At 35.1% G+C, this 23,027-nt stretch overlaps 2 protein-coding genes across 4 annotated transcripts in view; both read right to left on the bottom strand.

The window, feature by feature from the left end:
* LOC140148984 (uncharacterized) overlaps positions 1-10,585 on the bottom strand; it is a 36,417-nt gene extending 25,832 nt beyond the window's left edge. For 2 of the 3 annotated variants that reach the window (XM_072171112.1, XM_072171110.1), the window contains exons 1-11: positions 10,507-10,585; positions 9,338-9,633; positions 6,383-8,094; positions 5,504-5,654; positions 4,700-4,886; positions 3,965-4,097; positions 3,471-3,551; positions 2,869-2,967; positions 2,363-2,447; positions 1,606-1,719; positions 1,105-1,131 (exon numbers count right to left, since the gene is read on the bottom strand). In XM_072171112.1, the coding sequence (XP_072027213.1) occupies positions 1,105-1,131; positions 1,606-1,719; positions 2,363-2,447; positions 2,869-2,967; positions 3,471-3,551; positions 3,965-4,097; positions 4,700-4,886; positions 5,504-5,654; positions 6,383-8,094; positions 9,338-9,633; positions 10,507-10,576 (2,955 nt within the window). In that variant the 5' untranslated portion in view covers positions 10,577-10,585. The remainder of the gene's footprint in view (positions 1-1,104; positions 1,132-1,605; positions 1,720-2,362; positions 2,448-2,868; positions 2,968-3,470; positions 3,552-3,964; positions 4,098-4,699; positions 4,887-5,503; positions 5,655-6,382; positions 8,095-9,337; positions 9,634-10,506) is intronic. The other variant, XM_072171111.1, reaches the window with a different exon arrangement.
* Positions 10,586-10,747: 162 nt separating this feature from the next.
* LOC140149203 (uncharacterized) overlaps positions 10,748-23,027 on the bottom strand; it is a 29,283-nt gene continuing 17,003 nt past the window's right edge. Inside the window, exons 11-17 of the mRNA XM_072171417.1 lie at positions 15,834-15,905; positions 14,980-15,013; positions 14,711-14,758; positions 12,825-12,934; positions 11,555-11,651; positions 10,915-10,934; positions 10,748-10,768 (exon numbers count right to left, since the gene is read on the bottom strand). Coding sequence (XP_072027518.1) covers positions 10,748-10,768; positions 10,915-10,934; positions 11,555-11,651; positions 12,825-12,934; positions 14,711-14,758; positions 14,980-15,013; positions 15,834-15,905 — 402 coding nt within the window. The remainder of the gene's footprint in view (positions 10,769-10,914; positions 10,935-11,554; positions 11,652-12,824; positions 12,935-14,710; positions 14,759-14,979; positions 15,014-15,833; positions 15,906-23,027) is intronic.

Raw genomic sequence — 23,027 nt, forward strand, 5'->3', positions numbered from 1 at the left:
AACAGTAAAACTATCTCTTGTGATTTAAATCTGAATCTGAATCTAAATTCTATCATAGTCAATGTGATTCAATTTTGATGATAAAACAAACATCTACAGTTAATTTCTGTTTTCTCTCATAAACATGACTTGTAATTTTTTCTAAGACCTCAAATATTAATATTTCACATGATTCAGATTATCAAAACATTGATCATGCATAAAACATACAATGCAATTTAAAACAAAACAAAATGATTTTCAAATACCATGAAAAACTAATAATCAAGTAGGCAATATAATTGAATATAATTGGATGAGTTTGGGTTAGTTATAAGAAAAATGGTATTAGTTGTAACATATTATATATATGCAGTGGAAAACATACTACTAGTACTGACATTAAAGGACACTGGGCATTTGCATCACAGTGATATTTTTCAAATGATATAAAATAGTCAGTGGACATGAGCTATGTTATATGTTGGCTTTTTTTCAATGTTGTTAGTATATCTGTATTAAGCAAAATGTAACACACACAGACAAAACTTAATGAAACCCAGCCCTTGGAAATTGGTATGAAACATGTAATAACTAAATAATAACAACAATTGAATCAAAATAATGATGGGCCTGTTAATCAAGATACAAGATAAAAGAAATAAAAGTATTCATTTATGGAAATAGATTCACGTTGTATCTTAATTAACAATAACACTTGAATCAATAAAATAATGACTGGGCCTGTTAATTACGATATTGGTGACATTATATGGGTTATAATAAGGACTACTCCATAGCAAGTCACATAAGTTCCACAGGGGTTGATTCTTGGTCTTCAATAATTCAATTATTTACTTGCAACAAAGTAAATGTCATGCTAAGAATTTACCAGGAAATAATATGCATACAAAATGTGTCAAATATTGCTGAGGTGGAATGCTACCAAATCATGACTGGCTTGGATTTCAAATTTTGGTTTGCAATGAGCATGAATACAAAAGTAATATTCAAAGTTGAAGCAACTGTAATGATTAATATGATAACAGAAAAGTGAAGTAGCTTTGATAGAGCAACAAACAGTACTGACAAAATGAGAACTACTAGATTACCCAACACACACACCTTTTCTGTAATAACCCTTGTACTCTCCTGCAAAGTTGAAGCAAAGTAAGAATTTCACTGTGTATGAGTTATTTATTCTAATTTTGTGACAGATTCTGTTGCTAGGGGTAATATTGAGAGCACAAAAATATATTGCTTTAAAATCAATGGATACAAGTGGGACAATTATTAAGTACATAAACACACAATTACAACAAGCCTTTTAAGTTTAGGGAAAGCCACAAGAGGTAAACTCTACCAGATCCATTATTTGCAGTTTGTGTGCAAAACTAAGAGTTTTCTCAGAATCAGATATTCATTTTAAATACATTTAACTTTAAAATTTGAATTTCTGAAACTTTTAAAGACATTTTAAAGTTAAAACTGAATTTCATTCTCTTTCCCCAAAGTTTGAGAAAAATACACACATACTCAACAATGACTTAACGGTCTTAACCCATGTATTATCAATCTAAAATCCGACTCTATTCACTGACACAACAGATAAAAAATGTAACCAACCTCTTGTAAGACCTCTTGAGCTCTGCGCTGATCATTGACCATCTCTTCTTGAATGGCTCGTGCAGCTTTCTCTTGGTTCAGCTGACGTCGTAACTCGTTTCTTTCCTCCTCCAACTGAAATTATTAAAGGTGCAGAGGAAATTAATACAAATCAGAGTCCAAGTATTTTGATGACTACAAATAAATATGATACCTTGTAAGTTTTATAAAATCTAGATTTAAAAATAATATTTCCATAATGTTTACTAGTAGTTTACAGTTCTCTACCTTATATTTTTAACACATGAAGTAAAAAGCAAGCAACAGGATTTTAATGGGTGAGCAGTCAGATTGTAAAGGTTGACAAGCTTTTGCTAGGTGTGACTCTAACTTCATCAAGACAAATTCTTGCCTATATCTGGTGTAAAGCTGAATTCTTTACACCAGACTATAGCTCAAAATCTTTTCAATCTGACAGAGCACACATTGAAACCTTGTTGCTTGTTATGGATTCCCACCTGAAAGCCTTGATACTTATATGAAATAAAAATATTCTGGAAGTAAATTGACAAAAGAACCTGTACCCAACCTCTTTTATGATAAGAATTCAACATTATCCACCAGTATTGCTTGTTACTGGAGAAATATATTATGGAATCTTGGGACTATGCAGTAACTATTACACTTTGATGTGATAAGTTTCCTTGACATCTAAGTGGTAAGAGTCCTGATTGATTTCTTTCTGTAGCCAATTCAAGAAGGATATTTGCAATCATACCTGTTTTATGACATTGCGTGATGATCTGAGTTCCATCTGGATATTCCTTGATCCCAGCTCAGTCTTCTGTTTGGCTTCAATTTCACTAAAATATAACAAACACACTAAATCAATTAAGTCATACCACTAACATAAATATTAGAAAAAATAAAACCTTCTTTTCATTCAATCTCTTAAATGTGTACGGTGTAATGTACCCATTTAGAAGGAGAGGTTGGGAGGACTGTATATTCGAAATGGTTTCATCAAGTCTGTTTAAAACATATTAGGTATAAAATGGCTCAAAGAATCACTTGGCTTCAAAATCTATTTTAAAAGGGCACAAAAGGTCCAAACTGTCAAATATAAAGAAATTTGAAACGGTTTGATTATTTTTTTTTTCAAATGACATCACATTTGTTTGAAAACAAAGCATGCCTGGTTTTTATATTTGATGCCTAGTTATATTTTCATCCATTCAACATACTTTTAAGTTCAACTATTAAAATTGTTAAACATTTACTCACGCTGCATAGAGTTCTTCTTTACGTCGGAGTTGCTCTTTGGTTTTTTGCAATAGTACTTCTGAGTTGTGCCGTCTCTCCAGTTCTTGACTAAGTTCATGCCTAGAAATATAAATCATTGTCATTATTTGTATTTTGGGAAGTGAGCTTTAATAAGTGTGACACAAACATTGCAAATTTATATTTTATCCGATTCATCATCCCTATCAAACCTATTAATTTAAGTATTTCATTTAAATGCATAAAGATCCCACATCAAAAACATTTGGTATTTGATGCATTTCGTTGATTATTATATGACCTGATTAGATCTGATCATGACAACTAGGTGATTAGCCAATCAGGATCCCACTTATGTGTCTGTGCACTCACTTACCACATTGGCAAAATAATACAAAGAAATTGTGACAAGAGATTTTGGTAATAAAGTACTCACAGTAATACAGTATTTCCAAGTGACAGATACGAGCGTATGTCCATAATTTCAATTCTACATAATTTGCAGCAAACAAAATAATGTTTCCCTTTTTTTTTTTGCATGTCCAGAGAAGCATGTTCTGACATCAATTCTACATCCATTTCATTGTTAGCCATAATATACTCACTCAAATCCTCTAATCTTTGCCTCTAGATCCAGCGACTGTTGATCCAAAGACATCTTGAACTTTGTCACCTCATCTAATCTCCTGAAATACACATAAAATAAAATGTTCAGTTGCTGTGCTCACAAACATGGTACAGAATTAGCTAGTTAATATACACTGGTATTTATTAACAATTTTCATCCTAATGGATGCGCACAGCATTGCTGCAGTTTGCAAATTTACAGCCACAACACAACACAGGAGAGCTAATATCCAACAGATGCAGAAGGAAAATTGGAGGACCAAGAGTGAGGATGGGTGTGAGAAAAACCTGAGGATATGGTGTGTATTGGCAACCATGCTCACTTATGGCATTGCAGGGAATCCTAACTGGGCAACAATAGTGAGCTATGAGTGCAATGACCACTATTATAATAATAAACTGTCTACACTACTTTCACAACAAAACTTGTAAGTGAAAAAAAAAGATATGAAATGAAATTTCAATGACCTACCTCTGCAGTTCAGCCTTTTCTCCTTGCAGTATTTTGCATTGGTTATTTGCATTCAGTCGCTCATTCCTCTCCCTCTCTGTAGCTCTCTTCTGTTCTCTTACCATGCTTTGTAAGCGAATAACGGCTGTAGGATCTGAAACACAAATCAAGACTTGATATGAAACCCTTCTCAAAATGCTTGTTACACAAAAACAACCAACTGATTTACCGGACTATGACAGAAAGTATACAAGATACATGGTATGAAACATCTGCATGACTTTAATGCATGGTATTAAGCTACTTACGCAGTTCCGCCATTATGCACTATGTGCGGGAGAGCCTCGAACTGGCAGCATACATGAATGGGAATTGAACTAGTCATAACGTTCTGTGTAAGGTTACATAATTCTTCCTTTCATGTATGCTGCCAGTTCGAGGCTCTCCCCTTTTATAGTGCATAATGGCGAACTGCAAGTAGCGAATACCATCAATGTATACTACAGGGCCACGGTGATGCAGCAGTAAAACATATTTGTGGCATATCTCAAAGCGCGGGTTCAAATAATGTGATGTGCCTGTCAGGAAGTCAGCATGTCAAGACTTGCACATTTGCCATTTGCAAATGGATGCAAAAATTGACTCAAACAAACCAAAAATTGTGTGTGCAGGATTTGAGGCTCCTAAATGTGGCAATTATAAAGTATTGCTGTATCTCAAAGACCATTAAATACCACATGATCAAATCACACTTACCATTTGTGGACGGAGGCAAAGGAGAACCAGGGGAGCCACGTAAAGTATTTGCAAGATTTGAGGCTCCTTGATGAGGTGATAGCATAGAGGAATGTAAACCTTCTTGAGTTGCCATCATTTCTTCCTCACCTTCAGATGAGGTGTAATCAAGACCATCTGGCTCAGTTAAGATTGAATGCCATGTTGGCTGCAGGGAGGAATGCAAGGAGGAAACAAATATAGTTTCATTAACTGTTTGTGCAAAATAAGAATATAAACTCTTAGAAGAGTGAATGATTTGACCACATGATTCCAGAACACAAAGAATTATTACAGATATTTCTCATTAATAATATTTGATGTGATCTAGCTAAATGTGTCCAATGTAGACTTATATCAATCAAATTCCACATTTTTAAATTTCTAATAGAAGTTATTTTGCAGCTTGATTTCACTGAAAACACCATGTATCTATTGCCTTTTGTTAGAAAGTCATTAAAAGTTTAATCATCACATAAGCAAAGGAATAGGTGATACCAGCACATTTCTTACCATATCTACAAACTAGAAACCCTGACTTTGGACTCATTTTGCTACATTACATCACATATGGTGATCAAACTGAATAAAACATCATCATTGCATACATTCTTATCAATCTGTCATTTTGTATTTGTATTTATATGTTAATTTTTAATTGTATAAAGCTTCCTGAAAATACTTATACTGAAAGAAATACTCTGTGTAAATTTCAACAAATAAATAAACAATTTAATATGCAAAATATCCGCTGTGGCATACATTAATAACAATTTGATTACTTACCATTGCATTAGTTGGTCCTGTGGAAGAGCGTAACATTGGAGAGTTGTATAAAGCTTTGGTAGGACTTCTTGCATTGGTAGACACTGCAGCTGCTGGGGATTGTCTAGGAACAGGTGCACCTCCTTTCATAGGTGATATTGGATTACCAGGGCTGCAAAATTCAACAGATTTATCATCAGTGTAAAGTTGTGTGCATGATTGTAGATATGATGATTGCACAATGTATCCAATATGTTTGAAATTAGAACCAATGCCTAAATTTGAACAATTTTTAGCTAATTCAAGAGCCAGCAGCCCATATTTGTGACCAGTGCAAACTCAACCTATGTGTACTACAATGATCCTGGAATTGTACAAAAATGTAAGACTTCTTCAACTGATTACTAAATCATGAAATAAATCAGTGGATTTAGTCGTACATGAAATCTATTTTTTTACTCTTTTCTTTTTGTTTTGATTTATATTTCATTAATTTTTTATTGTATATCAAACCAGATTGAGTTTTGTTTGTATTTACAGGTTTTAACAGTTTAGACATTACTGCTTGTCTGCATATGTGACATGATCAAGGGGAATGAGTCACATGTCGGCCCTGGTCGAAAAATGAGTTTTACATATTTTTCTATAGAGAACATTTAGAGCTTTCAGAAACTGAAAACCCTATGTTGATACGACTTTTCTTTACAAAGTTATGTCAATTTATCAACCGTTGAAAATAATATAAAACAAAAGAATTGTAACACTTTCTTTGCCAATATCTCAAAATCAATATTAGCGACATCCGACTCATTTCCCTTGATCGTGTCATATATAGAGTTCATGAAAGAGATACATACAACTGCAAGATGCAATGTTTTCTACCACATCAATTGAACATACCTCAAAGATGCTGCACTGAAATCCCCAGTATTAGCCAAAGACTGCACTCCACTGCTTGTATTGGCTCTTCCTCCAGGTGTATGTCCAGGGTTTGCATTAAAGGTACCTGACTCAATCTGTTGTCTCTGTAACACAGCTGCTTCTAGATCTCTTGAGATCTCATCCAGACTCTCATTATCATCATCCATACCATTGACAGACCGGTCTTCATCAGCCAAACGTTTCTCTATGGATTCTTTGTATTTTTCTAGCTGCCTTTCTTGGGTCTTATTTGCTACTTCTTTTTGCATAGCTTCTATTTCCAAACGTTTCTTTTCAATCTCACGGTTTTCTGCTTCTAACCGTTCTTTTTCAGCTTTGATTCTTTCTTGCTCTTGTTTCATTGTTTCTTCAAAATCTTTCTTTACAGCTTCATCAGCCTGCCTTGCAGCAGTGTCTCTCAACTGCTTTTCAAATTGTGCCCTTTCTTGCTCCATTGTCCTTTTCATTTCTTCCATCTCTTTTTGAGTTGATAATAGTTGTCTTTTCTCTTCCATTCTCTGTTCCTCCATTTGGCGTTCCCTTTTCTCTGCCTCTAATCTCTGCTCTTCAAGTCTCTGCCTCTCATCTTCAAGATGCTTTCTTTCCATCGCTTTTCTTATTTCATCCTCATCTTTCAACTCCAGAGTCATTCTTAATTGATCTTCCTCAAACTGTTGTCTGATTTCCTCATGCCTTCTGCGTTCTGCTTCAAGTCTTTCTTCTTCCCTTTTCCTTCTCTCATCTTCCATCTTTTTTCTTTCTTCTCCAAGTTTCCTTTCTTGTTCTAACTGCTTCTTTTCTTCTTCAATCCTTCTGCGATCTTCTTCCAATCTCCTCCGTTCTGTTTCCTGATTTTGTAATTCCTTTTCTCTGTCTAGGTTTTCCTGCCTTTTGGCTTCCTCAAGCCTTTCCTCTTCTTGTTGTTTCTGCTCTTCAAGTCTCTTCCTTTCAGCTTCAATTCTCCTTTCTTCTTCTCTTATTGCATCTTCTCTATTCCTGTGCTCCTCATCTCTTTGCATAGCAGTTTGTTGTTTCTCCTCTTCCAACTTTCTCCTCTCTGTTTCTAGTCTTTCTTCTTCTCTTTTTCTCTTTTCTTCCAACAGCCTCTGCTCAGAATCTCTCTTTTCTTGTTCCCTCCTCTTTTCTTCTTCCAGCCGTTCTCGTTCTGCTTGTATTCTGTCTTCTTCTTGTCTCCGGATCTCTTCAAGTTGCTGACGTTCTGCTTCTATCTCTGCTTTTTTCCTTGCTACTCCTGCTTCTTCTTCCTCCCTCCGTCTTCTATCTTCAGCGCCTCTTCTTTCCTGTTCCCGTCTCTTTTCTTCTTCAAGTTGTTCTCTTTCTGCTTGTATTCTGTCTTCTTCTTGTCTCCGGATCTCTTCAAGTTGCTGACGTTCTGCCTCTATCTCTGCTTTCTTTCTTGCTACTTCTGCTTCTTCCTCTCTTCGTCTTCTATCTTCAGCAGCTTGCTCTTCTTGTCTCCTTTTCTCAGCAGCCTTGTCTTTTTCAAATTGTTTCCTTTCAGCTTCCTGTTGCCTTCTTTCACGTTCTTGTTCTTCCTTTTCTCGTCGTAATTCTTCTTCAGCTTCTTGTCTTTCCTTTTCTTGCTTTTGTCTCTCCTCCTCTTCCCACTGCTGCTGTCTGTTTAACTCCTCAGAATGACCAGAATTGTCAAGCTTTTCTCCCAGGCCATCCTAAAATGTTGGAACACAGGATATGTTTTTAATGTCATCTTTTATGGCCTTTGTCAAGGGCAGTAACATAAAGGAAATGCTAGCACGACCACTGTATCTAAAATTCAACTTGAGTTATGACTTGCACCTGGTGTAACTGACATATTGTGAGCACATTTTTGTGGTATGAAATGTTCACTATTAGGCCTGTAAAAGGCCTGTCCTTTAATATCAACAAATTTAGTGTGTTATTATATCAGAGATCTTAATGTCATAATAATTATGTGTCTGTAAGTTTACATACAGAAAAAAACCAAATAAATTCAAAATCCAAACCAATACCAAATCAGTTATTTTATTGACACAAAGTGTTTGCACACAAGCAAATCACCTGTCATATTGAATTAATTATGACAAACTTCATTAATTATTCATGATAACACAACCATGTCCTCAGGGAATGGATCAAACCATGACCTGCATAAATTATGAAGCTTGATTAATACACATGCTATCAACCCATGTTTGTAATAATATACATTTCAATCAGTCCACAAGAACAAGTACACCATCTACATGAAGATTTTAAGGTTCAAAATGAAAGTATGGCTTTGCCTATAGATTTTATGTACTTTGTGACCAAGCACTCAAAAAGCAAACCTATTACTTCATCAGATATAGATCTGAATCTTAGTTCTTTCCATTACCTTTATCAATACGATCACTCACACACACTTCTATTCAAATCAATTATTTGTTGTTATAGTTCTTTGCACTTTTACCAATGTTTTTTTTAACCTGGTTGCTGGAATCTGTCATATCTGGATTTAATCACCTATAATGTTTTAATATAGTCATTTTCTCCTTTATGCATACCATGCATTTTGTGTATTGTGTTGTGGTTTGTTTCTGATGCGTATGTGGGGTGGATTTGAATGTATTTACTAGCAAGCATGGGCGTTTTTAAGAAACTTTATATTTTATCCATGGATATCACTGCAACCATTATTTATTTATTTTTGTAAGGGGTATATTTTCAGCCATTTGCTTTTAGCAGCTTTCTTTTCTTGTCTTATTTTGTTTTTCATGAAAAATAAATAAATTTGATTAATTGATTTTTCTCTATCTCAAAAAACAAATAACAATATGTATGGTCACAAATTTGGATAATTTGAAGATGGGGAGGAATCAGAACTTGTTGTTGTTGTTTTGTTTGTTTGCTTTTGTAATAAGAACCAAAAGGTTAAAACAATCTTAGACTTACCCTTTTCCCTGCTCTTTCTCTTTCCCACTCACTCTCCTCTTCCAAATCTTCATCTTCTGAATTCCACTCATCATCATCATCGCCTTGCATCTGTTTACTATCTCTACTAGGTCCTCCTCTCCTTCCATCAGTTTGATCTTCTGATTTCTGTGTTTGTACAGGACTCTCCCCAACCTTAGATATATGGGACTGGTCTACGGCTTTGGGAGGTAGTGGAGATGGTGATGGGGTTATACTAGCATTGCTCTCACTATCATCACCTCTGGATAATGCTCCTGGTCTAATGAGAGGTGGTCCTGAAAAATGTATAAGTGAGGAATTAAAAGATACATTGTACTATTTTAAGAATACTGACTTCCTTTATATGATTCAGTTATATAAATATGTCATTTCTGGATGTTAAGTATTTTCAACAGAAAAAATCACAAAAAGGAATCGTCACTTTATTGCAATTGAAGATCAGCTTACAGTACATACGAAATACTACAGCAATACTTCCTTTTACTTGCCTTATCACTTTGCCTTACCATGGACACAAACATATTAGTTTTATTCTTCTTACCCTGAACTCTTCCAGATGTATTTGCCCCAACATGTATAATGACCCAACACCACTACCCTTGAACCTTGTTTATGTTTTTATGTTATTTGTGATCTATTGACATCATCCAGTAAGCATGGACATCTGTTGTTCCTGTGGGTCCCCAGTTGGACAATGTTTTCTAATAATTGTGTACATCCATATCAAAAGCGATGCACTTGTCGGCTGCTACATGTGTCTCATTTCACATAATAACTGGAATAAATACAGACTCATCTCAAGTGGAGGTCACTTCAAATCATCCCAAAGTCACATGGTTAAGGAATGTTCTCTATATTCCTAAACCATGTCACTTGGGGATGATTTGAAGTGAACTCCACTTGAGATGAGTCTGGTATTTATTCCTAGCTATTATGTAAAATGAGACACATGTAGCAGACGACAAGTGCATCGCTTTTGATATGGATGTACACATATATGTGTGTCTCTGGGAAATACTTTTGTCTATCACACTGACAGTGTTTACAAATGCACACACACACATACCCCCCCCCCCCTACACACATACTTGGAGGGCAAATACATGACAAGTCACCATACACTACTATTTTCCTGGTTTAAAACTTACCTTTATTGTCTGTTTCAGATGGCAAGAGATCATCTCCTGTGTGGGTGACAAGTAAACAATGCATAGTCATTGCAAAACATAGCGTGAAGTCCTTATCTCAAATTAACCTTGTAAACATTTAGTAAATGAATAAGAAACGTTTTCTTAAACTTCTGCAAAAAACTTCTGAACACTGTGTGATAGGGCATGACTTTACATATTTACATTACACTTTAAAGACATATACTTAAATTTAGATTGGTCAACTTGACAGCATTCTATCCTACACGAAAAGGGTAAATGATTGACCACACATTTATATATCTATTAAATTTGTGTGGTTTTTATTCAAACCACCCAGAGACATCCAATGCTGAGCAGTTTTTATGTCAGTACAGTAAATACCAAGCAGAAAACAATGATACTTACATCAGAGTCCCAATCTGAATCTGTAGAAGATAAGACAAACACATGTTATTGACATCTTACTGATTACATGGACAGGTAGTCAAGTATTAAAGTTAATTTTTTATTACTTCCGTGGTCCGAGCTGTGCGCCAAGCGTCGACGAGCGTACACACAGAAGAAATAAACAATCACGCTGATTGGCTGATCAACGCACTTGACAACAAGCCAGTTGACCCATTGGTCTTCGGCGCGGCGCGTAGTAGGCGACCTTGTCACTTCTACGCGATCACAATTCACCAGCGCGTACCCGGACCACGGAAGTAATAAAAAATTAACTTCACATTAATAATGACCTGATGATATGGAAATGAGCCTCAACATCCACATTTCTTTCTGAATCGGTTTTACAAGATATTACATACCTGTGCAGTGAATCTAATTGTGATTTTGTCTAGAGCAATGGAATTTTGAATATCGCGTGTTGAGAGCCGGCTGTTTTTCGTTTTTATGGTCAATTTGAGTTTGTTTAAAATAAAACCATGTGATTTGTGCTTGATAATTATTTTTCTAACATATAAGACCGTACACTTCCTCTAAGGAGAAAGGATTCAATTAACAAATGATGGACAGTAAAAACTGAAGAAATAGAAACCTTTGTTACCTTCATCTTCTTCATGTTCTGGTGGTGGCATCATCTGACCCCCACTAGTCTTATTGTTGTTGTTCTGTTCATTAGCACTAACATGATCACCAGATGCCTGCATTGAAAAACATAAGGACATTCATATTCCTGCACATCATCCACTTTATTTACAATATGATTACTTGAATGCATTAATCAAAATTGTAAAGGTTACATGTACATTTGCTTCGAAAAAATTTTGGATCAATAATTTCTGTCCAAAACAATGAAATTAATGCAAGATGAATGTTCAAGGTCAGAGAGATTATTTGCCTGTAGTGATTAAGTGAAACCTTGGGAAAGGCACTCACTTCCTATATCTATACAGGAATATACTGCTATGATTACCCCTTCTTTTATTTTAAAGAGTTCCTCTATCTGCAGCTCATTTACAGCTTCATGCCCCAATTATTTGTTTTTGTTGTACTTTTTCATGCTCCATTACTATACATTTTAAATAAATTTCTACTTCCAAAGACCCTACTTTTGACAAACTGAACAACGCACATACAATATAATTGAGCATTTGAGTGTGTTATAACCATGGACGAAAAGATAACAGACCGTGTCCTACACACTTACCACATATTTTTACGGACGTGAAGGCAACGCTGGTGTGATTGTTAGACACAGCACGATCAAACGATCGGCCCTCGTGAATATGCAAGAATTCACAGCATACAATGCACAGGGACCTTTGACTATTGATACATGATATGTTACACATATGGCACATTACACCTGTTTTTACATGACTTGCATTGGCTACCAGTTGAACAAAGAATCACATTTAAAATAGCCTTGTTTGTCTACAGATCTTGTATATATCAGCTCCAGCATATTTAAATGAACTTGTAGAACTGTATTCACCAGCTCGTAACCTCCGTTCTGCTACAAAAGGGCTTCTTCAAGAAACAGTTGCCAGAAACCAGTGAGGCAGAAGATCATTTCATGTTTCAGCTGCAAACATTTGGAACAATCTGCCATTTTCGGTATGCTCTGCCAAGAGCTTGTGTAGTTTCAAAACAAATTTGAAAACACATTTGTTCCAAAATGCTTTTAATTGACTCTATGCATATCATGAACTGTGCAACACTGATGAACTGTTTTGGTATTAATTGTTGTAATATGTTTGTATCATTGTACATTGGTTGTTTTTTGCAAAGCGCCATGAGCGTCTCTCGACGGATACCGGTGATTTATTAAGTGTACATTATTATTATTATGTTATCAAAGCATGTTATCATACCTGTGGATTTCTCTTGGCAGTGCCAGGATTAGCAGCATTATTATCCTCATCGCTAAATGCCACACTTGATTCATCATCTACATCACTCATACCGAGGCCTTCTAATACAGCTAAAAAAACAACAAGAATTGTCATTAAAATAACTCAAGCTGATTGAAAGTCTCTATGATTTAAAACTTCTTGTTGATACATAAAAGCTTATTTTTGATTCCAGATTTTGTTTTGGTCAATCTTGGAAAAGTTGATCAGGAACAGCAGCAAGATAACCACACCTCTTCAGTACAATGATGCTGTGTACACACTCCCACAAAACACCCCACACATACTTACTTATAGCATCACTCCTACACTATAAACATTAGGGTGATTCACAAAAAATGAAATTGGTATTTTTCAACGGGACACCCCCTCATTTTGTTCATTTTGGTAATAAAATTATACCTGCAAAATATGACAAAAATTCAAAAAAGTTTAGGGGGTGCTACCGGTCAATGAACTTTTGTACACAAAGTCAATGGGATTTTTGTCAAAATTTCAAACGCTTATTTCAGGGCCTAAAAAGTCTACCAGGCTTGCAAAACTGAAGTAAATGTTCAATGATATACCTAACTTTATGAAAACATGGGGTTTTACCAAATTAAAGTTCATAGTTGACTGTAATAATAAAAAATGTTTCAGAAGTGACAGAGGGAGTGTAGCTCAAGAAAAGAATACCCTGGGATATCCCCTGGAATCCCACCAGGCACCCCAAATTTATACCTTATTGAACTGAACTGTTGATAAAAAAAAAAATATTAAAATTCTTCACATATTAGTTTACCCCAATGGTGATACCAGCTTTTGAAATCTTATGTAATAGTAACTATCAAAATCCATACATCTGTATCAGGGGTGGTCATTATGGCCATACCTGATGAAGATTTGTATTGTTTGAATTGAATGACCACAGGAAGGATTAGATTCACCATGGTTGAAAAGAAATGTATATAAATTGGGGTCACAACATTGGATAGTGGCCAGTTCAAAACTACACCTTGTGCAAGGTACTTGTGACAAGAGCTAGAGTGGCTAAGACACATTTACTACTGGATTACACATTAAACATTACACTACACTTACATAAAATTACAAACCTACACACATTCAACACTTGAATAACATAATTTACAGTTACAAACAAAGAAACAACAAAAAACATTTTTAAAAAAGAAAGAACTAGAGCCCCATAAACACAACTTTATATTAGCCAAGTACCATAATATTTTGGCTGTTCCAGCAACTGCCTTGCCCCAAATGTAACAGTTTTCACAAAAATGCAGTTTTCTGGAAAGCGGGTTAACATTTTTACAATTTTCTTTAGCATTTATTTTAAGGACATTACTCACACTATGATCAAATATTTTTGGCACAATCAGGGAAAATTAACATGGCTTTTTTGTGTTGTAAAGAAAATGGCTCATAAATCCCATTGACTTTGTGTACAAAAGTTCATTGACCGGTAGCACCCCTAAACTTTTTTGAATTTTTTCATATTTTGCAGGTATGATTTTATTACCAAAATGAACAAAATGAGGGGGTGTCCCGTTGAAAAATACCAATTTCATTTTTTTGTGAATCACTCTAATAAACATCCAACCCAATTTTTTGTCATTCTAAAAACTGTAGAGACTTGATTGTTCCTCTCATATTTTGTACACAATTACTGTAATGCAAAGATTAGAGCCCTTACTTGGTGCAAATATGAATACATGTACATACAGCTAAACTTCAAGCTTGACAAATTTTGCAATAAGGTCCTTTACTTCGAGCAGTGTTACAACTATACCACCAACAACTCTCCTTTCCCACCCTCTAACCAGAATACACAAATCACACATAACAGTTACCTTTTCTCTGCTGATTTTCAGCTGGTGCTTCTCTTTGCATACCTGTTCCTGAACCAAATTAAATAAATAAACTGTTATTCCCGCTTCAAAAACCAATTCCATGCTGTAATTAGTACAAATTGCATACATAAATTTGTCTTCCCAAATCTTTGTTGTGGAAATCATATAAGATGAGATTTTTACGATTTTTTTATTTCATTTAAAAAATGAAAACAAATACAAACAAAAAATAAACATTAGTAATGAAAAAATATATTTTGAAATCTTACCTTTTCTAGGTGTGAGGGTCTCTTTTTCAGGTGCCTGGAAATATAATAAATTAAATACAGTCTTGTAAATACTACATAACTTCTCTCTTGCTTCTAATTACTACTCCATATCAAAATGGAAAAAAAGGAAGATAGTCCTCCCTATACAAGCTATAGACTACAGTGCAAAAAACATCAGTGAAGAAACATGCACGCTTCACAGTATATTTCCTACTGCATTTATTCCATTATTGTTATATATCAGCCATGTTAAACAATCAGTATCATTGCACTCTTAGAGGTGTTCCCATCTTAATTTGTGTGGCACAAGAAATACTTAACAAAATAGCATGTCATGGATAAAATAAATCCAACAAGTACATACATGTACACATTATTCTGCATCAGAAGCAAATAATTTTAATATTGCAGCACCTTAGTGCATACAATTTAACTTGAATCCTAAAATAGCATCAATTCGGATCTAATTAATTCATTCATGCATGAAACATTAATACAAGAATGGACATATCGCACAAATTAATCATCAGTTGCTACTATACAGTCACATTAACTTGTTGCTTAGCTTATGATAAGGTAACCATGACAACTGAGAGCAACAAAAAAGACCAATTGATTGGCACTGGCTGGAAATTGGTGCGGTTCAGTAAGCATTACCCACAACACACATTACCTCAACATGCAGTGAAATTTGTGATCAAACACAGCTTAACTTAATCAAAAGTATTAAACTGATAAAAATAAATAAACAAATATAAAATACTACTCAAAATAAAAATAAAATCAATAATAATAAATATATTAATAAATATATTATACTTCAAATAATAATAATATAGTGCATTAAATCTTACCTTTGCAGATTGTTTTGTTAAAGTATCTTCTAATGCATCCAATACATCATCATCATCCCACTCACTACCAGTCTGCAAACCAAAGATAGAGTGTGATCATCATAATTTTGTACTTCCTTAATAATACTGACCTGATGTCAATAATTTTGTTTGTATGACAAAAAACTGTTTGTTGTTTTTTATTTCACTTTGTCTGCAATATAGGATATGTACATGTACGTATATAGCGATAACCAACTACTGCTCTTTCCACAAGCCAGCTGTGGCATATACTGGCATTATTGCCTGGGGTACATTATTGGAGCTTACTGCTTAGTACCTCAGTCTTGTTCACAGCCTGGGGTAACCCTAACCCTAACCCTATTGGTGCTTAGTACCTCAGTCTTGTTCACAGTCAACTCACACTTTTATGCACACACACACAATGTGAGGACTAATGCAACTGAGCCTGTCCACATTCAGCATTGATAGTCACAGTACAGAAGGTACATTGTACAACAACTTTCAAGTATGATATTAAATAACTATGTATTTTCTATACAAAAGTGTATAAGGCAAGAAAAATGATTGTTTTGAATAACCATGCAGTCCCAATTCAAACACCAATATTTTTTGAATATTTGAACAAAATGTTGAAATTCATTCTGTTTGTCATTCACAACAAAACCCCCGTGACAATTATGCACATTTGATCAAACGGAACAATCAGCATTTGATCAATCACTATTATGGAGCAATAAACCAGTGAAACAGAGCACCGCAACTACAAGTGCTGTAGATTTTTGTTTTTGTTACTTTCCTTTGATTCCGTAGCAGTCAAATGATCAGATAATTGTTTCTCAAAACCAATCTCAGAATCCATACCTCATTTGTTCAATTTTTCACTTTATATTTTCAGCTCATCAAACCTACAGAGTACAGACAGTTATCAATTCCATTTAATCTGATTATCCATTCTATTTTTATCTGAATATCTGAATTATCTTTCCAAAAAAGTAGTCTCATCTCAATGTATAAATAGCACACAATTCCCACATTAAAGCTTATAACTATTCTATAATTATGATTTTAAAGTAAGCAAAATGGTAAACAACAATAATAATCAATATGCACAGTTTGAATAACAACTTATTTAGCAAAACAAGTCTTCATCCTCTGAAAATGCATCACAACTTACATATTGACTAATTGCAGCACTAATCCTTCCCAACATTGCAACCAATAAAACAAGTACATCTTACTACAACGAGCATCAATTCAAACCAGAGCTCAGTCATCGGCATACCATCAGAATACAAATTGATTACAGAAGCCTTCTTACAGCCATTGCAACCACCACAAGGGACGCTAAGAAATGTGGTAGCTGACCTCAGAGAAGTCAATAAATCAATGGATCTGGGCACATGCATTCAAAACCGAGGTGTACGTATAAAATGCAACAAAATCAATTTTCCTTTAAAACACTTTGCACCTTCAGTTGTTTACCATTTCAGAATTATTCCATTTTGACATAATTGAGCAACAATAAAATGTGCTAAACTTTGAATTCTCATGAGCATGGATGCTTGATCTACATGTATGACAATTACAGACAAAAATAAATTTTATTCAAAAATAAAGATGACATAAATTACATTGTGCTACTTTGTTAATTGATATCAGAAGAAACTAGGTCAAGTTATTGATCATCAATATTAATTGATCTACTGGTGGTAATTACCCTTAAACATTAAGAGCAACAAAAAAAGGATATAACAAATATTAAAATGTGAATAATGTATTACTAACAAGAGGTTATTACATTTGTGGAAACATTGCTCCTGCTTTATTATTTCTTTTCATATCTTAAATGGGTCATTCTTTCTTAATGTGCCTTTGCAGGTTTGGTAAGTAGTGATTTCAAAAGGATTTTTAAAGTTTCTTTTTACAGGTTAGAGAAGTGATATGTCTCAAGCGTAGGGAAACCAAATTTGGCTCAGTCTTTATCAGTAACCTCATAATTATACATTTTTTGCCCTTTTCTGCAGCTAGTGTCAAGGACTCGTCACCTCTGTCATAATAGGGAAGCAGCAAAAAAATGGCCCCAACTTTGAAAATTAGTTTTATAATAAACTCAAACGAAGTTTTATGTAATAGGCTACTCTCTCCCAAATTAAACTATTTTCAGGACCCCAGTCTCCTTTTAATTAATTAATTAAATGTCCCTAAAGCCTTGCTACCAACATAAATTATAACTATCTATACAAATATATTTGAAAGAAAAAAACATGTACGATCATTTTGATGCCCAACTGGGCAAATGTGAGATACTAGTCTACAACTCTACATGTAGATGAATCAAAAATGAAACTGAAACGCAACACTTGCAATGATGTAAAATCAATACATTATAACTGATAGACCTACTGAGTGAAAAGTGTTAAATTAATTTGAACATTTTCTCTGCCCCAGATCAAATAATATCCTATTCAGGCTTAACGTTTATAATTATTTTCAAAATCTCTTTGCATCAATCTGACAATACACATTCCTACAGCACTTCCCCTTTAATGAAGCACCAACTGAATACTATTAGATACTCAGCAAATATAAATTTCATTATTCTTGCAGCACTAGCACATTATTAATATTTACAGTACATGTATGTACTCCCTGTCTTTCTTCATCCACTACCATGTATTTGATAAACTGGCCAGTTAAAAAGTCACAAATATGAGGGCCAGTAAGTATGATTTGAAAGTTGACCTCTTACCCCATTTATGAATTATTTTGATGAAATTGATTTATTATCACATAAAGATTGTACCAGGCCCCTGACAGTAAATTTCGTTGATCCCCATGTTTTTTTTCCATCCCAGCTCCATTTAACCAGTGATTGGTTCCACGCCGCACCCCGGTACATGCATGGAGGCCGCCATCTTGGAAAAAGGGGGGTGCTGGCGACCGTCAACTCAACGGTTGCCAGCCCCCTCTAACGCGCCCAGCACCGTGACCCCCGACTGTCAATCATCGGGGGTCAATCACGTCAAGCTTGACAACGATATCTGAATAGACTACCGCCAAGTCTTACGTGTAGGCGCGAAATTAAGGTTAATTTTTGTGATTGAAACAGTATTTTTCTTGTATAAATATTGGCCTGGATAGCAGGATTGTTGGTTTATTTGATGTATTTAATAAATTAAGTTCATGGATGCACTAAAAATATTATTATAAGTATTAAAAACAGCTGTTCAACATTTGAAAAAAAATGCATTGTAGCAGGCTTGAAAAAATCTAACCGTGGATGCAGCAAGCCGCGATTTTACGGGTAATTTTCATTACTTAAACGCGGAGCACGGACGCGATATAACCGGTAGAAATCGCAGTAGTGTTCCAGGATACGCAATGGCAGGGTAATGGTGGCTTACATACCTGTATATATTATTTGACTAGGAGTCTTATCCCAACTTTCCCTTATCCCTGCTTGTACCTTTGTCTTTCAAACCACATATTTATCAATGACACCACATTCTTGTAACTGCAATAGGACAAAATCAATCTACATGTGGGAATGAGCCAGGGATCTAAACAGGTCAAAATTAGGTATTGCTATTTATTTTGGATTTTCTGGGTTAGGCATTCTCAACCTCAATCATCTGTGTAATTCAACGAAGTAACATACATGCCAGTTTGAACACAAAACGCAAGCAACTTATGGGCCCTTGTGGATCAAATGGCAATAGAAAAAGTGGGTGATACATGTAGAATACTTAAAACACACAAAATTAACCACTCTTATCAGTTTCAGTCCAAAATAAGGCTTGTGGTGCAATATTTGACACTGCCCTCATTTCTCCATTTTGAAGTTTGGAGTCCAAGGACTTCCCTTGCAGGGTCTTGGAAGCAATCCATATTAGAACTAAAAGACCCAGACTGAACCGTGACAAAGGGTTGGACATTGACCCTGTCTGGGACAACCTCCTGACCCCCCCGGAACCAAGGGGGCGGGACAACATCTTCAAGTTTGACGTCATCAACATCTGTGACGTCATCGGAGGTGTCCTAGTACTACATCACTAGCAACAACAATCTTCAGAGCAATAACATCCGCTGAAGACACCGGTTGACCCGGTGAAAGCGCTCCGGTGAGTGTACCAAATTTGAGTAGCGTAGAAATATAATTTTGCTTTCTACCTTCAGAGCTGCCAACATTTGAATCTTGAAAAAAGGGAGATTTCCTGTTGCAATCATGGAGATTTGTCAAAATGTGTACATCTTAATGGATAAAACCATTTCCTTTTCAGGGAGATGACCAAAAATAAAGGGTTCTGAAGGTTTAAAAGTAGGGAGTCTCCTGCGAAAAGAGGGAGAGTTGGCAGCTCTGCACCTTTCATAGTATCTTTATTTGAAATAAAGATTTCTATAGCCAATTGTATATGGTTACTGTTTAGTACATAAATACACATGGCCAAATTTAGTACATAAATACATATGGCCAAAAAGACTGAGGGCACAATACATTTTACTTTTCAGTACAAAATAGAACATAAATGTGTGATAAATAAAAAAAACACACACACATGTATCACAATATATATTTTAAAGGAGTATGACCCTACTGACAGCCTAATCCCTCCACTTTACCTCATCATAATGCAGATTTTGGTATCAAGGTGAAAGCTCATATTTTTATCATATACCCAACAAAATTTGAGGCCTGAAATATGCTTTCTTCAGGCGGTATGAATAAAAAAAAACAGTTTGGTAGTTTGGTGGTTACTGCTCCAGAAATAATGTACTGTTCTATGGGAGCACTGTGATACACATTTATACTTCTACAGTCCTGTAAAAAAATAGTTGGCACACTTGTACTAAACAATTGAAATGTGTGCCCTATTAAAACTAGAAAATTGGAAACATGCATACAATCAGGCTTCCCGTTAGTGTGCGTCATTGCGTCCAGACACGTATTTTACAAATTTGGACGCAAGTTCACAGGCTAATCAAGTATTTTTCGTCCATGTCACATGCATGTGGACGCAGACAAAACTTCGAAATTTTATCATTAATTGATGATAAAAATAAAACATTTTTATTCTTTTATATTTTTAAGATAATAAAAGCCCCAAAATTTTGACCCACCTGCTGAGAATTGAAGTAAATTCTGCAATATTTGTAAATGCAACGTCAGGAAATCGTGCACTTTTTGCATGCTTTCCGAACGATCCCTGTTTGATGGCTTGGGGAAGTCCCGATTGATTTGTTTACATGCAAGCACTTGCCGCTAACGTGCGGTTAATGTTTATTTAATTATTTATCACAACCTGACAATATTCAATTTTTAATATTTTAAGTTTATTTTCTCATAAATAATCTAGGTTTCCTTTATTAGTATTATTGTTACGATGAATAAAAGCAATTTTAAAGACAAAATCCAAATGATAACCCTTTTTTGTATTTTTTGTGGCAGAGCGTGTTTTAGTTTTTGTAGCATCAACAACGCGTTAATTTAAAAAAGAAATGCGGAAGTGAAAGTACGAACGAAAATTGCTCAAGATACAGAAATGAGAAAAATTATCATAGCGAATGGAGATGGAATATCACGGCGAAAATATAATGCACTTTTATTTTTTTGTAACAATCAACATTTGATGAGGTGTAGACCCGGGGTACGTGTGTATCGTCGTAATCGTGAATTTCAGATGGACGCACAAAAATCTGTCTGGACACAAGTTTTTGCAACCTCGTCAGCAAACTTGCGTCATTACGGACGCACATTTTTAAAACCTTAATGGGAACCCTGCATACAATATATGTGAAGCACATACTCCAACTGTATCTCACCATTCCCCACTCCCCATCTTTCAATGTTGGAGGGTCTCATGGACCTGTTGGCAACATGGCTTTGTCCAAGGGGCAGAGATATACCAAACAACAGCCAAAGTGTACAAGAATTGTAGAAACTAAGTCACTAAAGTTTGTTCGGCTTATATAAGGCGGACATTATTCGGCTTTTGTTACTGTGCGCGTCAATAAAGTCCTGACTCGCGTAAATTCACATAAATGTGGGCCAGTCACACATTACGCAATGCACAACTAGCGTTTCTCAAGCATTGCGCCCAACTGTGTGCATGCCATACATATATCAATACACAGTGTTATGAGTCTTATTTTTTCTGCCTTATATAAACCGAACAAACTTTAGAGCAATTTAACTCAAAACTTGGAATAAGAATGCATGTGTGATAGGTCTCAATGTGAAGTAGAAAACATCATGAGTTACAGTTGGGTCACCCAAACTCTTTAGAAACAGAGATACAAATTTGGTCCCAATTTCTAACTGGTAGGTATCTATTTAATGCCGATGTGCACTCTCAAAGTGCACAGCACCATGGAATTTCGCTTCTTTGATATCTATGTACTTTTTTGATATTTATATATACTTTGTAATGTTTTCTATAAATTAGTATAAAGCAAAGAAAATTCAGATTTGTAAACCCAAAAGAATTTTATTTCACTATTTTGAAGGAAAGAACAGAGATGCCAGTCAGTGTTGTCAAAAAATCCTGAAATGGCAAAAAATTTACAGAAAAATGTACTTCGCCTATACATTTGTACAGGATCATCCAAGTAAAATTTCCTGAAATCAGGAAATTTCCTGAAGACTGGCAACACTGAAAGAAACCTTTTGTTGAATCAACGAGACAAGCAAGTGCAACAATGCATCACGCAGATATGCTAAGCCTACACTGCTCCCAAATATGTGGCACACTCAATAGGAGCACTCAATGGCAGCATTAGGAATTTGGGGGGGGGGGGCAAAGTGAATTTCTGGCGGGGCAAAATCAACCAATTTTGTGCAAAATTGCAGCAAAAAGTAGACATTTTATAATTTTTACTGAGGGGAAAATAGGGCAAGAGTTCTGACTGGGGAATTTTATATTCCTTATTTGGTCAATATTCAAAACCTATTAAGGCAGATATCAATTTTTTGTTATATGTCCCTGGAATGGAGTCTCAATATTAAGAAAACAAAAGCAAACACAAAGTGTTGGAAAGAGTTTTTTTGTTACGTTGTCACAAAAAAAAGTCGCATACAATTTAATTTGTGTGACTTTCTCCTATATTGTTGCTTTTACACCAAGTGTGTATTTAAATTTAGATTCCTTTACTTCTTGCTTTCTTGCCTTTGCCTTCTTGTCATTTAAGTGTCTT

This window comes from Amphiura filiformis, chromosome 3, assembly GCF_039555335.1.
Source record: "Amphiura filiformis chromosome 3, Afil_fr2py, whole genome shotgun sequence".
NCBI lineage: Eukaryota > Metazoa > Echinodermata > Ophiuroidea > Amphilepidida > Amphiuridae > Amphiura > Amphiura filiformis.